At 31.1% G+C, this 14,991-nt stretch overlaps 1 protein-coding gene across 1 annotated transcript in view; it reads left to right on the top strand.

Annotated features, from left to right (window-relative positions):
- The window catches only part of Dyrk2 (Dual-specificity tyrosine phosphorylation-regulated kinase 2), a 79,502-nt gene that overhangs the window by 45,102 nt on the left and 19,409 nt on the right, over positions 1-14,991 (top strand). The window contains exons 5-8 of the mRNA XM_088278028.1: positions 1,189-1,327; positions 3,286-3,457; positions 10,574-10,717; positions 14,039-14,168. Of these exons, the coding sequence (XP_088134154.1) occupies positions 1,189-1,327; positions 3,286-3,457; positions 10,574-10,717; positions 14,039-14,168 (585 nt within the window). The remainder of the gene's footprint in view (positions 1-1,188; positions 1,328-3,285; positions 3,458-10,573; positions 10,718-14,038; positions 14,169-14,991) is intronic.

The following is a 14,991-nucleotide window of genomic DNA, read 5'->3' as shown; positions in this document are numbered from 1 at the left end:
GTATATTTATACATAAGTTTTATAATATGATAATTATTTTAATCCAATTTATAGTTGGTATTAAGCTTCATTGATGCAATATTCCAAATAATCCACTGTTTAAATGTAGTTTAAGATTGGTATTCTCTTCTTACTGGTGTAATACCGACGCCAAAGTAGAACATTTAATTTTCTAACAGATTTGCATTTTCATGCCAAGAAAACGGAATATCTCGTAGATTTACGCTGAACGAAAATTAATTTTAAATTAGCCTAGTATGAATTCAAGCAAGTAAAATCGGCTTACTTCAATATCGACTGGAGAAAAATAAAATGAACATTTAAAAAAATTTTTTAATTTTATTTCCAAGGTGAATACTTTAAACTTTCCAGAAGTTCCAGACTAACAATAGAAAATTAATATTTGAGTTAGAAAATTCAAGTTTCATCTTGATTTATGATACTAAAAGTATTTTTGTTGAGTTTTTATTAAGCAAATATTTTAAATATTTGATTTTTAAATATAAAAAAATAAAAATAATGGTTTTAGTTGCATGTACATCATTGTCCACCTTCATAGTTTAATGGTCAGCACGCTCGCTACCATTCTGGAGGTCCCAGGTTCGATTTTCAGGGGGGTCAAATAAATATAAGTGATTTTTTCATTATAATATTTATTCAATACTACCCTGGACTGGTACCTGAAGTAGAGGGCTGATCACATTTCCTTCGTGTGTGAACGTTCGAGTGTGATTTTATATGATGCAGTGCCCCATGCACCATTGGGGTGCGGATAAGAGTTTGAATGAAATGAATAAATACACATAATTGTTTTAGAAGAATATGAAAAAATTAAATGTTTATTTAAAAATATTCTCATATTAAAATCTTACAGGAATACAGATTAAATATATTTGTAGTTTTTTCTTGATTTATAAAAAAAAATGTTGAACGTTCTATATACATATTATTACATACTATAATACTTACATTGTATGTTATGTTTATTATATAGTAAACTATGTCCTATAAAGCAAAATATACGCACCAGATTAGTTTTTATTTTTATTTTAAGGACAAAGTCAATATTCCAACGATAGTAGGTAGAAAAAACTTGCTTGCAGTACTCTATTTCAGTTCGTTAAAGAAACGTTACATTTACAGTTTTCAGCTTAATAATTAATTAATGAATTTATCTTTTGTTCGCAGCATCAATTTGTACGAGCTAATTAAGAAGAACAACTATCAGGGATTCAGCCTGAGTCTCATCAGACGGTTTGCCAGCTCTCTTTTGAAATGTCTCCGGCTTCTGCAGTCGGAGAATATTATTCATTGTGACCTTAAACCGGTAAGATTATCTACAGAAATTATCTTTGAAATTTGAATCATTAATCAGGCTATTCTTTTAACATTTATGAATAGGTCCTGTTTTTTAAGTGCTTAGTGTATATACGTATGTATATAAACAACGCTTTATGGGATGATCCAAATCATAGGTTCCCAAAGTTGACTAGGCTCCGAAACATCTAACAAATTTTCTAATCTCTGGACCCACCTCTTAGCTGTCTTCGAGAAAAAAGGGCATAAACAACTGAATGAAATATCAAATTCGTCTCTTCCTATTTTTTTAATTCTTTGTATTCGTATACAGTAGCGAGAGCCCTCTCAATATTTCACTCACTGGTGGGTCGTGCAATACAGTTTGGGAATCCATGATTTAAATTTAATGAAAACAGGTAATTCATAAATAATAATATGCAACATAGAGTTTCGAAAAAAAACCAATTTTCATTATTTTTAATAAAAAAACAACATATTTCTATCATTACTTTAATTTTTGATTATATTTACTTGTACCAACTTTTTGATATGTAGAAATATAAATAATTTTATTACAAAATGAACGGTTGCAATTTTTTATGATAAAACATAAAATATTAAATCGTAGGCTCATGCATTATAGAGTTTTTTCTCACATTTGTAGTTTCCTATATTATATCCAGTAAAATACTAGAACATCAATGTACATAAAGGTATTTATGTACTTTCACTGTAAAGAAGAAATAACCAGTTATTATGAAAAGTGTTTTATATAATAATCTTATACACTAGTATCTTGTGCATTTATTACGTGTCTGTTATACAAGAAATAAAGTATTAAAATGTTAAATACCAGGAAAGTAAATAAAAGATTTTATACATTCATACACAAGAATATCTGTGTAATTAATTTTGAAGAAAGGAAATTATTTCTAATTATGAATGAGATTCCACGATAAATAATAATGTTAATATTTAATAAGTAATTGGATAATTAAATGCCTATCATGCGTGTTCATAACATTTATCTGCAGAGAAAATAGTAAAATGAGGAATAAAAATATTTTAAATACGGGTATATCATTAACTAGGTTTGGTTTTCACATGTGACGAACCAACCTAATTAACTTATTGTATTGTATTTTAATTATGTACACTTTAGTACCTATTTTTGACAAAATATTTCTCAATATAAACGCACAAAGTAAAATGATTGATTCAAATTTGACTTTAAAATATTTTACGGTATTTATAAGGCATGTGATCTACTACAGACAGGTTTAATGATCTCTTAAAACAAGTGTAACATTCAACGAATAATGTTTGATACGTTCTTTGAAAGTATTAGAGATTTTTAATGTGAGAGGATCGTAAATGCCCAGACTTCTTCTTCATCTTTGATGAGATGTCAAAAAATAATATGAAAATAAATCCTGTAATTGGAGATAACCCAGATTTTGTAAACATGTATTTGGACACACTCAAAATGTTGTAAATAAATTATCAGGTCAAATTATAAGCTTACATAATAAAAATGAAAATGATATTTTCTGGCGTTTCTCATGTGTGTGATTATAATCCAGGATTAATACCTCACATACTAATAAAAGAGTTTCTGCTCAATAAAAAGCTTCTTTTCATCTCACCAATAGATTTCTCTAGTGAAGTTCTAGTGATTCAAGAATAATGTTTCAAAATTGGTTCATACATATAGAACTTCCAAGAATTTGAGTAGTGTGGTTGTAAATAATGAGTATAATTGATGAATGTTACAAGTGTGTAAAGTGATCACTTAAACCAGCCTATGACGGTCGTCAGCCCCGCAAATGCCCAGACTTCCATATCTTTCTTCATCTTTAATGAGATGTCAAAAAATGATATGAGAGGATCGTACTTATTCAAGTATAATGCGCATTTTTTTAAATCGCTTTGCTCTTATTCGTACGCCATCGGACTCTTTTGAGGGTAGTTTTTTTTTATTTTCAGGAAAACATTCTGCTGAAACAGCGCGGCAGTAGCTCCATCAAGGTGATTGACTTCGGCAGTTCATGCTACACCCACCAGCGGGTCTACACGTACATCCAGTCACGCTTCTACCGCTCTCCAGAGGTCATCCTGGGTCTGTCCTACGGCGCACCCATCGACATGTGGAGTCTAGGTATGTGCGAGCGTGTGAAGGACCATTAAACTTGTGAAGGGCTAACCGTAACATATCTACAGCTAAACAACTCAGTTACGTGATACGAATGACGCGCATAACGTCAAACAAAGCGTGTTTAGCAAGCATTACAAAAAATCCTTAAAAATTAACTATAAAAATATCTTCTTTATCATGGCTCTATCGTCTTGCAAACTATTGGGGTCAGCTCTCCTCATCCTCGGGTTGTAGGTCCTTCTACCATGGACAACGTCATCTAGACCAGGGGTGTGAAACTCAAAATGCACCAAGGGCTGCATAAGGTACATATTTTAAGAACACCGGCGGGCCACATCAAATAACTCAAAAATCACATTTTCATTTTTAACTTCAAGTGAATAATTTATCATCAAAGACAATCACATGAGGTACAGTAGATCCAACTGAATGATTTTGTAAAAGAATATCATATGTTCCCGTACAAAAAATTATTTCAATGAAGAATTAAAATAAATGAAAAATATCACTGTGGGTATCCGCGGTCCGCAAATGTAAATCTCGCAGGCCGCGAGTTTGACATGCCTGATCTAGACCATGCTTCATCTTTCTGCAGCATCCATGATTTTTTTTGGTCTTCCTCTAAATACATGTCTTTTCATGAATATGCAATTCTTTTTTATACAACATTTATACACGCTAATATGGTAGCGATTTCTAATGTCATCACATAATTTATTATTTCCTGTTTACTCTTAAAAATAAACATTTAAATGTCATCTAAGAAACATTAAAAATCATTACCCAATAATTTATTCATAGATGTAAATAAATAATTTCTTCATCATCAAAATCTAAACTGGCAGTACACAGCCGAGTCCTGGTTTCAAACCTAATGTATGGAAATGAACCATTGCACCATGCAAATAAGCATGAAAGTTGGCTGAATACAGTCGAAATGCGATTTCTCAGACGAATGTGCGGCAAAATGATGTATGATAGATGTTCGAATGGTGATATAAAGAAAGATTGCAAGGCTGGGATAAGCATTATTCATGAAATTAAGAAAGGTGTGTCGACAAGGTTTTGGCATGTGTAACGAATGAGTGAAGAAAGAACAGTTAAACAAATGTAAAGTATGTGTCCCTATATGACTAATTTATTATCTAAATAAGAACTTCAAGACCAAGCTTAATTAATATATCCCCACTTGTACTTTATTAGATTAATAAAACGCTAAATCAAAGGGAAGATTGAAAAAACGTTGATTAACAGGACGACATCTTTTTTGTCATATTGATTGAAATAAAATTTCATACCCCTAAAATGTTTTATTCTGAATAAATTTCGGATTAATTAATTCCCCTAACAATGTCGGTACCTTCAAAAACTGATGAAATTAAAAACTGTCGTCAAACAATAGAATAATAATTTATTTAAAATATTAATTACGAGTATAATTAAATTTAATGTGGGTAATATTGTGTTTGAACGAGAACATAATAACATGTCTAAGTCCTTTATCGATTTGTAAAATACTATTTGGCTGGTACATTTCTCACACGAAGCAATTTTCCATTAATCCGAATTATTCATAAACCATTTATCTATTTTTGGAGCAGATATTCGAAATAATACTTCTTCTTCTTCTAACCCTTATATTTAACCAAATAGTGCATAGTATACTAATTCCGAACCTGTGTAATCTTATTCGTAATACACATGACATCTAGATGACCAAGCTTCAGGCAAGAGTCAGCATAATAAATAAGCATTCAAGAGAAAAAATATTTATTTTTATCTTGACCCCTTGGGATTAGAATCCGTGATATTTAGCATGACAGACAAACGCTCTAACCACTACAATATGGAGGTGGACAAATAGTTACTAATCAATACTTTAGTAATTCAGGCAATTTAATAAAATATTCATTATCTAAAAATAAAAATATAAATAAACAAAACCAAAAATGTACTCAGAACTGAAAAAACGTGCTGATGTACATATATCACTTATTTACTAACAAAAAAAAATAATAAAAATAGAACAAACTTTGAAAAAATAAAAATATTTTTTTTTTTCACTGTACCTCTGCTTCATAAAATCTATTGTGACAAGTGTGTCAATGTATTGAGCATGATTATCAATCACCGTAATTTTTTACTAGATAATTCAACTGGATGAATAAAAATCTTATATCATGATTTAATAATCAATGTGAATTTAATGGTTTTATTGAACATTTGACATCTTTTATTAGAAAATATAGATTTTTTAAACATTTTTTTGTCGACGTTTAGTTTGTCTGTAGGGGTTTAACCTATTTCACGATATGAACGTTAAAAATCATAATTTTCTGCCGTCTCGTAATTTAAACAGGTCATCAGGAAAATTTATATTTTAGTGCTGTAAATATTAACGGAGTCAGAAGCAACATGTTTTTTATCGTTATCATTCTTTTACTATTTTTTATAATTCCATTCTGGGAAATCAGATTACATTTCATTCATATTTGGTTAAGTGCGTCTTCCCACGTAGCTCGCAGTAATACCTTTGTTATGTAAATTGTACATTTTATGACGAAATAGGTATATTTGCAACATAATAAAGGCTTGTTAATGCAAACATCTCTACTCGAAACACGAGAATCATCTTAACGTGATTTTCAGTACAAAAAAACACTTTCAATTACATGTAAATTGAATGGCATCGAGTGAAATGAGTTCCCAGAGATGTAAAATTATATCACTTCACAATCACTTCCGATTCCCTTTAATAAAATATTTTATTTGGAACGAATGCTTAATCTTTAATTATGTTTATTTAAAAATATTTCTTTTAATAGATTTATACTATCCACTGACACTTCGTGATGGAATTGCATTTTATTATATTATTAGATTAAAACCAATATTTTTAGCTTTTCCACTTTATTTTTATTTGACCAGCGACCGGGTTTCGTCGTTACCGACATCATCAGACTGGTCATACCGACATCACCAGTCTGATGATGTCGGTATCGACGAAACCCGGTCGCTGGTCAAATAAAAATAAAGTGGAAAAGCTAAAAATATTGGTTTTAATCTAATAATATATTTATTTTATTTATGTGTTTCATGAATTAAAAAAAAACTAAGACAAAGAATTCGAAAGAGTAATTTATATATTAATTTTATTTATTTAGGCGCATACTTATACACGAACATACGAGTAGATAGTTTTATGAGCATATAATGTACAGAGCATATTATGATCATATAATGTATGAATTACAGTTTCTGTCTAAACAAGCTTACGGGCAGTGGTATGCACAGAGAATTAATTAGGATAGGAAATAGAGGTAGGTAGTAAGGTAGGCTAGGTACTACGTAGGTAAGGTAGGGTAGGTACTGGTGCGTTTTTATCCGTCACCCGGGTAAGTTAGGATTTAGGATAGATACTGGTTTTCTACCTATACCATATGGAATGCACGCCCCTGCTTACGGGTACCCGTTCCAAGACCGAACAAAATATTTAAGCGAACATAATTTGGACATTCTTTAAAATATTGTAAATAAAATGAACTTAATACCTTGTAAACATAAGAATACTAAACGTCACGCCGCTTCTCCGCAAGGGTAGGCAAAATAGATAGAACGCCACACAACTCAGTTTTTACAACCATTTATCTCCTCTGGCATATTTATGTACATATGTCCTCATACATCTTCTTTTTCACCCTCTATCTTCACTGCTGATCATAGGCCTCTTCCCCTTCTTCCCATTTTTCATACCTCATATATAGTTTCCAGTCCTCACACTCGACGATTATACAAACTTTTGCCAACTTTCAAGTATTTGAAATACTTGCCCATACCAAGTTTTCCTCGGTCTTCTTCTCCAAATACATAATAATTCTAAATCTTTGTGTAATATGTACGTAAAATATGTTGCGAAAATTTGATATTATGATCTTCTAATAAAATATTAATTTGGGCTTTATACACTCCCTTGCATTACATAATTAAATGATCCTGAGAACGTTAACTAACTAATCTTCAAATTTAACAATACGTTTTAAATATAAATTACCACGTAGAACAAGTTACGTGGTAAGACATGGTTACGTTTTGATAGTACGTGCATGGGTTCCTAATGCTTACGTTTAAGAGGTTGGGTTTTTACTTAAATAAAATAATACCTTTTTCCCATCTGTATAATGTATAATGTAAATAAATAAACCATTTGTATAAAAACAATTATAATGTGCTTCTCACAATGATTTACGAATATAATTATCATAAATATACAATACAAATAATAACTTTGTTATTTAAACTTGTCTACTAAGTCCGCCTCAGTAGTGTAATGGTCAGCGCGCTCGGCTACCGTTATGGAGGTCCCGGGTTTGATTCCCAGAGAGGGGTCTAATAAAAATAGATTTTTTCACTATAATATTTATTTATTATTACCCTGGACTGGTACCTGAAGCGGAGGGCTGATCACCTTTCCTTCGTGTGTTAACGATCAAGATAACACTGCGTTTATATGATTCAGTGTCCTATGCACCATTGGGGTGCGGATAAGGGTTCGAATGGACTGAAATATGGTATTTGAAAATGATGCGGAATGCATCGAAACACGTGTGATTATAGATTTAAAAAAATAGTGGTATTTACTAAGTAAAATTTTAATTAAAAATAGATAGTTATTACCACAAAGTGACTGCCAAATCAATTAATGAAACTGACGTTTTAGGTATTATCTTTATGATTACTATGTTGAATATGTAAATATATATATATTTTTAACTTTCTTACGCGTTTCTTAACCTTCTACGCGTTGCTGTAGCTCAGATTGGAAAAGAAAGAAAAAAATAGTTAGAACATATTTCTAGCATTTTATTAGCTTGTAAAGCAATAAAACTTATGAAATGACAATGTAATCGAAAACATTAAGAATGAAAAGCAGTACCAAGAAACATCCTGTTCCAAATTTAAATAGTGTAGTTTTCAATCATGGGTAGAACGGTGAATGTAACAGTAATAAAGTGATCACTTAAACTAGCATATGACAGGTCGTAAACCTTGTAAATACTCAGACACTTATGTTCTTCTTATAATGTAGAAGAAAATGGAAGTCTGGGCATTTACGGGGCTTCCAACTGTAATAGGCTGGTTTAAGTGATCACTTTACACACGTGTAACATTTACCAATTCTACCCATTATTGACAACCACACTACTCAAATTCCTGGAAGTTCTATATATATGTGAACTAATTTTGAAACCTTGTTCTTGAATCACTAGAGACATCTATTGGTGAGATGTAAAGAAGCTTTTTACTAAGCAGAAACTCTTATATTACATGTCTCATGTCCTTCTTCATATATATTTATATATTTATACGTCAACATGTAAAAATAAATCCTAGAAACCCAGATTTGTGAACATGGATTTGAAAACACCAAAAAAATTGTGAATTGTGCGTTTACTTGAGATCAATGATCGCTTAAAACAAGCTGTACATTTAAAAAATATGTACAACTTTATCGATAGAGTTCATTGACAAAGAAAATAAATTTAACAACTTTCGTTATTAATGAAAGGTATAAAACAACGAGAATGTTCATGTATATCATTTTTTAATGTGATCAAGTTGTGGCACTCTTTAATGACTATTATTATAATGCTGGAGACATTTCGGTAGCTTTATGGTTCATATAAATCCAGTTATAATGTATGGGTTTTAGTAGACATCATAACATGATGGTTATATTTTGATTAATTCTTATTATAATGTTGTTGGCCGGTTAATCGAAAAGTAATATCCAATCATTTAAACCAGTGGTCACCAACTTTCTTAAGAACATGGTCGGATCGATATTTTTAACCTAAGAGGTCGTTTGAAAAATCCTTTTTTTTTCCAAATACTCACTCTTAAAAAATGGATCCACTTCTTGCTACCTAATCAAATTTCGTATCTAAACAATGAATATGTTAAAAAAAAATACAGAGGTACTTTACTCATTCTGATTAATACAGTGGGTAAGTCGACACATTAAATCTGTGGTCACCTTTCTCGAGAAAAGGGTCGAATTGATTTTTTCTTAATCTTGGAGGGTCAGATAAAAAAAAAACTTACGTTTTTAACTTTGTGTCCACTATCTACTACCCGATTGATTGATTTAAATAAAGCTGCCGCGGATTCACAACCAAATAACAAAATTATTATAAATTAATTTATGCCATATGAATTACTTACACGCAGGGAATTTTTGGAAGACCTGATAAAAATCTTTGCCAGGCCAGATCCGCCCCGCGGGCCGTATGTTGGTGACCACCAATTGAAACTTTAAAATACGCTTCTAAAAAACTACTTTCTTTGCAAGTCAAGAATATACAATATTGTTGATAAGTCTGAATCTTTGTAATGCTTTTAAATAGTTACAGTATTTTCATAAGCCGTAGCTGATTTTGCGTCCAAAATCTCAAAGCCTCTAAATTTGTTATTAAACAAACTTTTCGGAATTTATTTCAAATAATATTATTTCAGTGAACTACTCCTAATACTCTCACCCTTATTTGCACCCAATAGTGTTTAGGGCACTGCATCTTGAGCACATTGATGCAATGCTACTTTGATCGTTTATTATACAAAGCCAATGTGATTAGTCGTTTTAGATGTCAGTCCAGAATGATATTGAATAAGAGGAAAAAAGCTTACATTTATTTTAACCCTCACGGAATTCGAACCCGGGACCTCCAGCGTGAAAGCTTAATGTATTAACTACAACACTATGGTGGCGGATAAAGTCTTTCAGTTTTATACATATACGACTATATATCGATAAACATAACTCCTATATGTTGTAATTGTAATAATTTTATGTTGCCAATCAATCAAGACAATACAAATATTTAAACAAAATTGTTGCTATAAAATCATTTGTATGTACAAATAATAACATTCTGCAATAAATAACATATACAACACTCACACACACAAACTCATATATATATATATATATATATATATATATATATATATATATATATATATATATATATATATATATATATATATATATATATATATATATATATATATATGTGTATATATATTTATAAATAAATATGTAATTTTATATATTTTGTACAGGTTGCATATTGGCCGAACTTTACACCGGATACCCGCTGTTCCCAGGCGAGAATGAAGTGGAGCAGTTGGCATGCATCATGGAAGTGCTGGGATTACCTCCAGATGACGTCATCATATCCGCCTCCCGTAGAAGGCTGTTTTTCGGTAAGTTTACTACGCGAGCATTGCGCAAGGTACTTGAATAGACCGGGCGAGTGGGTGGAAAATCTCCAGCCAAGAACGTTTTAGAGAAACGCATTGCAGATAGTATTCGTCTATAGAGACTGTAATAGAGAAATTAATTTAAAAATGTTGAGTAGGTACATCATTTGGATATTATATAATTTCAATAAATAATTGGAATAATTTTACATCATAGACCTTTGGAGATAGGTGAAAGTTTGTTTTTAATAGTTAGTATGTTATTTTCCTAAATTAAAAAGTACATCACAAATATCCAAATCAAAAAGTCCAATTTAGCTTAGGATTATTAAGTAGAGTTAGTTATTTGATTTATGGAGAAATATTAGTTCCATATATCCTGAGTAAAAATATTTTTTTATACTGACATGTAATTGTTTTTTCCATCTCTCTGATTAGTGTTTGACGGCCATTTGAAAATTTTCTTAATATTTTTGTAACTGCTTTGGTCAATTCAAATGTCAAAAAAACGTAAACTTTGCGTTGCTTCTGGATGAAATTGATCTTAAACCAGTTCAAATATAATATTTTTGACACCTTAACATAGATGAAGAACATTATGCGTGTCTGGGTATTTACAGGGCTTATGACTTGTCATAGGCTAGTTTTAGTGTCACTTTGTACACGTGTAACATTCGCCATTATCTCCATAAATGACAACTACACAAACTCTCACTACTCACACTACTGAAATTTCTCAAAACTCAAATTAAAAAGGTGCTTTTTTTAGATGAAAAAGATATATATGTACAACTTCCGAGATTTAGAAATGTGTTTGTCAATCATGGTTAGAGTGGTGAATGTTACAAGTGTGTAATGTGATTACTTTAACCTGCCTATGACAGGTCGTTAGCCTTGTAAATAACCAGACTTCCATATTCTTCTTAAACCATGTTAAGATGTCAATATCAATAACTCCTATGTGGACAAACCCAGATTTTTTTATATGGGATTTGATCACATTTATTTTATGAAAATTTTTAGGCATTTTTTTTTTATATGAAAAAATAACATAAATGGATATCTTTAATATTTTATCTTCTAAATAATTGTGCATATAAAAAAAACATATAAAAATGTATCCAATCTCATGTACGAGTAACTATTGTATCTATTGTAGGTATGATATGCTTAAAAATAAAATAGTATAAAGTACATTATTAAATTACTACGTTGAAGAGGTAAAAATTCCAGTCTTATTTAATTGTTTTTTCTACTCCATTCTACTACTCTTAACCATTTGATTTTTTGAGTATTTTTTTGTACTTAAGTATACATATTTTTTATAGTAACAACACATTCATACCTCTTCATCATCTTAAATATAGGTATGAAAGTGCAGTGATCTCATGACGTCGAGAAATTCTTAATAGGGTCAACTACAAGGTTTTTACCACTAATTTGCTTCGCTCAATAAGGACTCATTCTTGAGTGCAAAATACTCATAAAATGTCAAATATTTCTTAATAGTATGAAAACATTTCCTGCAATAAATAATATGATAAATCATTTTGTAACTTTACTGCTAACATGGCCTGGTTTAATATCTTACGATAGCAATCTTGCTCATTTTATAAAGAGTACAATATTATTGCCATGTCATGGGTGAATAATAAAAAAATCCGCAGCAGTTTTATTTTGCATTTCAAGCTATTGTTTAGTTTTTTTTCTTCGCACAAAAACACACGATTGTTCGCAGTTTTTAAATGGAAACCTATAAATAATCCATCGAAAAAGATTAAATTCATAAGTCAATTCACCTACATTTAAAATACCATGTGTTGAATTCGCGCCTACCATCCGTTCGGCTAATTTTAAAAGAACAAATAATAAATAATAATGAAATAAATATGTCTATTTCATATTCAAAAGCATCAATTGCTAAAAGTGAATTATTTAAAATGTTTAATATGGCATGAAAATATGTTCAGTTGAGATATTTTTGGTTAAATTCTAAGAACTCATTGTCCTATTTCATGGATAGCGGAACCATTTTGAATATGTTTTGTTTGTTCATTCTATAACGGATTTCATGGAGTCTGTGCTACAATACATTCGACATAGAAAATTGATTATTTTATTAAAATAATATTCGCTAATTTCAGACCGAATCAAATTAGTTTATAGGTAATTTCGTGATTTTCCTCCGCCAGTTGATGTGATAATTACATCTATAGACATGATATATAGCATTATTCTTACATATAACATGTGTCACTATTCGTATAACCGTATTAAGTGTAAAACTAGAATTTATTAGCTAGCTAGAATCAATTATGATCGTTTTTTATTACGAATAACTGCATTTATGCTTTATATTGTGAATAATAAAAACCTATCAGCGGAAGCTAAACTGGCAGTGCACAACGGAGTCCTGGTTCCAACTCTAATGTATGGAAGTGAAACATGGAGTTGGCAAAAGAAGGATGAAAGTAGACTGAATGCAGTCGAAATGCGATCTCTCAGAAGAATGTGTGACAAAACGTATGATATGTATGATAGATGTACGAATAGTGAAATAAGGAAGGAATGCAAAGCTGAGATAAGCATTATCGATAAAATTAAGAAAGGTGTGTTGAGATGGTTTGGGCATGTGGAACGAATGAGTGAGGAAAGAACGGTAAAACAAATTTATGAGGCGAATGTTAGCGGGAAAAGAAGCAGAGGAAGACCGAGAAAAACATGGCACGATCAGGTATGCCAAATACTTGAAAGTGGTCAGGTTAGGAGTCGTAACAATCGGCGGGTATGTATGAGGAGATGCATGAACGTGGAAGAGGCGAAGAATGTTTGCAAGGACAGAGTGGTGTGGCGCTCTATTCTCTCTGCCTACCCCTGCGGGGAAGCGGCGTGATGGTTAGTTAGTTAGTTAGTTAGTTAGTTAGTTATTGTGAATAATGTGCACACATCTTTACATAAAAAAAGGAAAGATGTTTCACATCAAATTGAAACACTAATATTGATATATCATTCTAGGGTAAATAATAATAAATATTGAACGAAAATAAATTTTACCTTATTAAGTATATTTTAATACGCTTTTGAAAGATATTCCACTTATTAAAACAATTAAAGACGAAACAACTTAATTGTTTCTGTTTTGTAGTGAGAACCTGTTGACACCTTAATAATTGCCTTTTGTTGTTGACTTTGCTGACCTGCGATTATAAAGTCAATTAGCTCGAACGCCAACCAGACGATAATCTAAAGAAAAAAAGTTTGTGGTCGAATTTAATAACTAAACGTTGTATTTTTTTATGGGTTAATGTCACATTTCGTTTCCAGATTCAAAGGGAAATCCGCGGTGTGTGACAAACAGCAAAGGAAGGAAGAGAAAACCGGGATCCAAAACTCTCTCTGCGGTCATCAGGTGTGAAGATACTATATTCATCGACTTCATTGGGAAATGCTTAGAGTAAGTCAAATGTTTATTATCTATATCAAAAAGTATAATCCAATCAAAGAATGCAAATGGTTTAAAACCCTACTCCTACTACTACGACCTTTATCCGCTGCCAATGGTGCATAGGGCACTAAAAATTGTTATGCTAAGTAGATCGTTATTTATATGAGGGTATTCCTGCGCTGCAAGTACTATTTCAGGGTAATATTAAATAAATAATAGAGTGAAAAAAAAATAACTAGCTAACCACCATGCCGCTTCCCCGCAGGGTTATACAGCGAAAATAAAACGCAACGCCACTATGTCTTTGGTAACATTTTTCGCCACTTCCAAATTCATACATCTCATCAAAGTTAAATAACGCCTTTATTTATTTTGAGCCCCCTGAGTATCGATTTCGGGTCCTCCAGCATGGTACCCAAACACGCTTACTATTACACTACGCAGGCGGACGTAAGTTGCTCCTAATTTTATTACATTCATAGGAAAGGGAAGGGTAATTAACTATGATTATTTCAATGTTTTAGAATTTAGTACAAAAACCCTGATGATGACAAGGTTCTTGTCAAAACTGGTTGGATAAAGTGGAACAATAAAAAGTGGTTAAAACAAAGTTGTTTTATTTTATAAAGTTTAAAAGAAAACTGTTTAGTTGTTGTTTTTATCATAGGAAACATTTATGTATTGTATAGAAAAATATAAAAATTAAAATTTTTTGAAAAATACAACCAAATTCACCGCTTTAAATCAAAGTATCACGTTTTGTGATTTACAATCATCACAACATATAATTTATTTGATATTTAAGTGTTACGTGTTCTCAATAGCCGTTCTT

This window comes from Brachycentrus maculatus, unplaced genomic scaffold (genome assembly GCF_059751285.1).
Source record: "Brachycentrus maculatus isolate JH-2025_06_01 unplaced genomic scaffold, ASM5975128v1 h1tg000054l, whole genome shotgun sequence".
NCBI lineage: Eukaryota > Metazoa > Arthropoda > Insecta > Trichoptera > Brachycentridae > Brachycentrus > Brachycentrus maculatus.
This window is presented reverse-complemented; position numbering and strand designations above follow the sequence as displayed.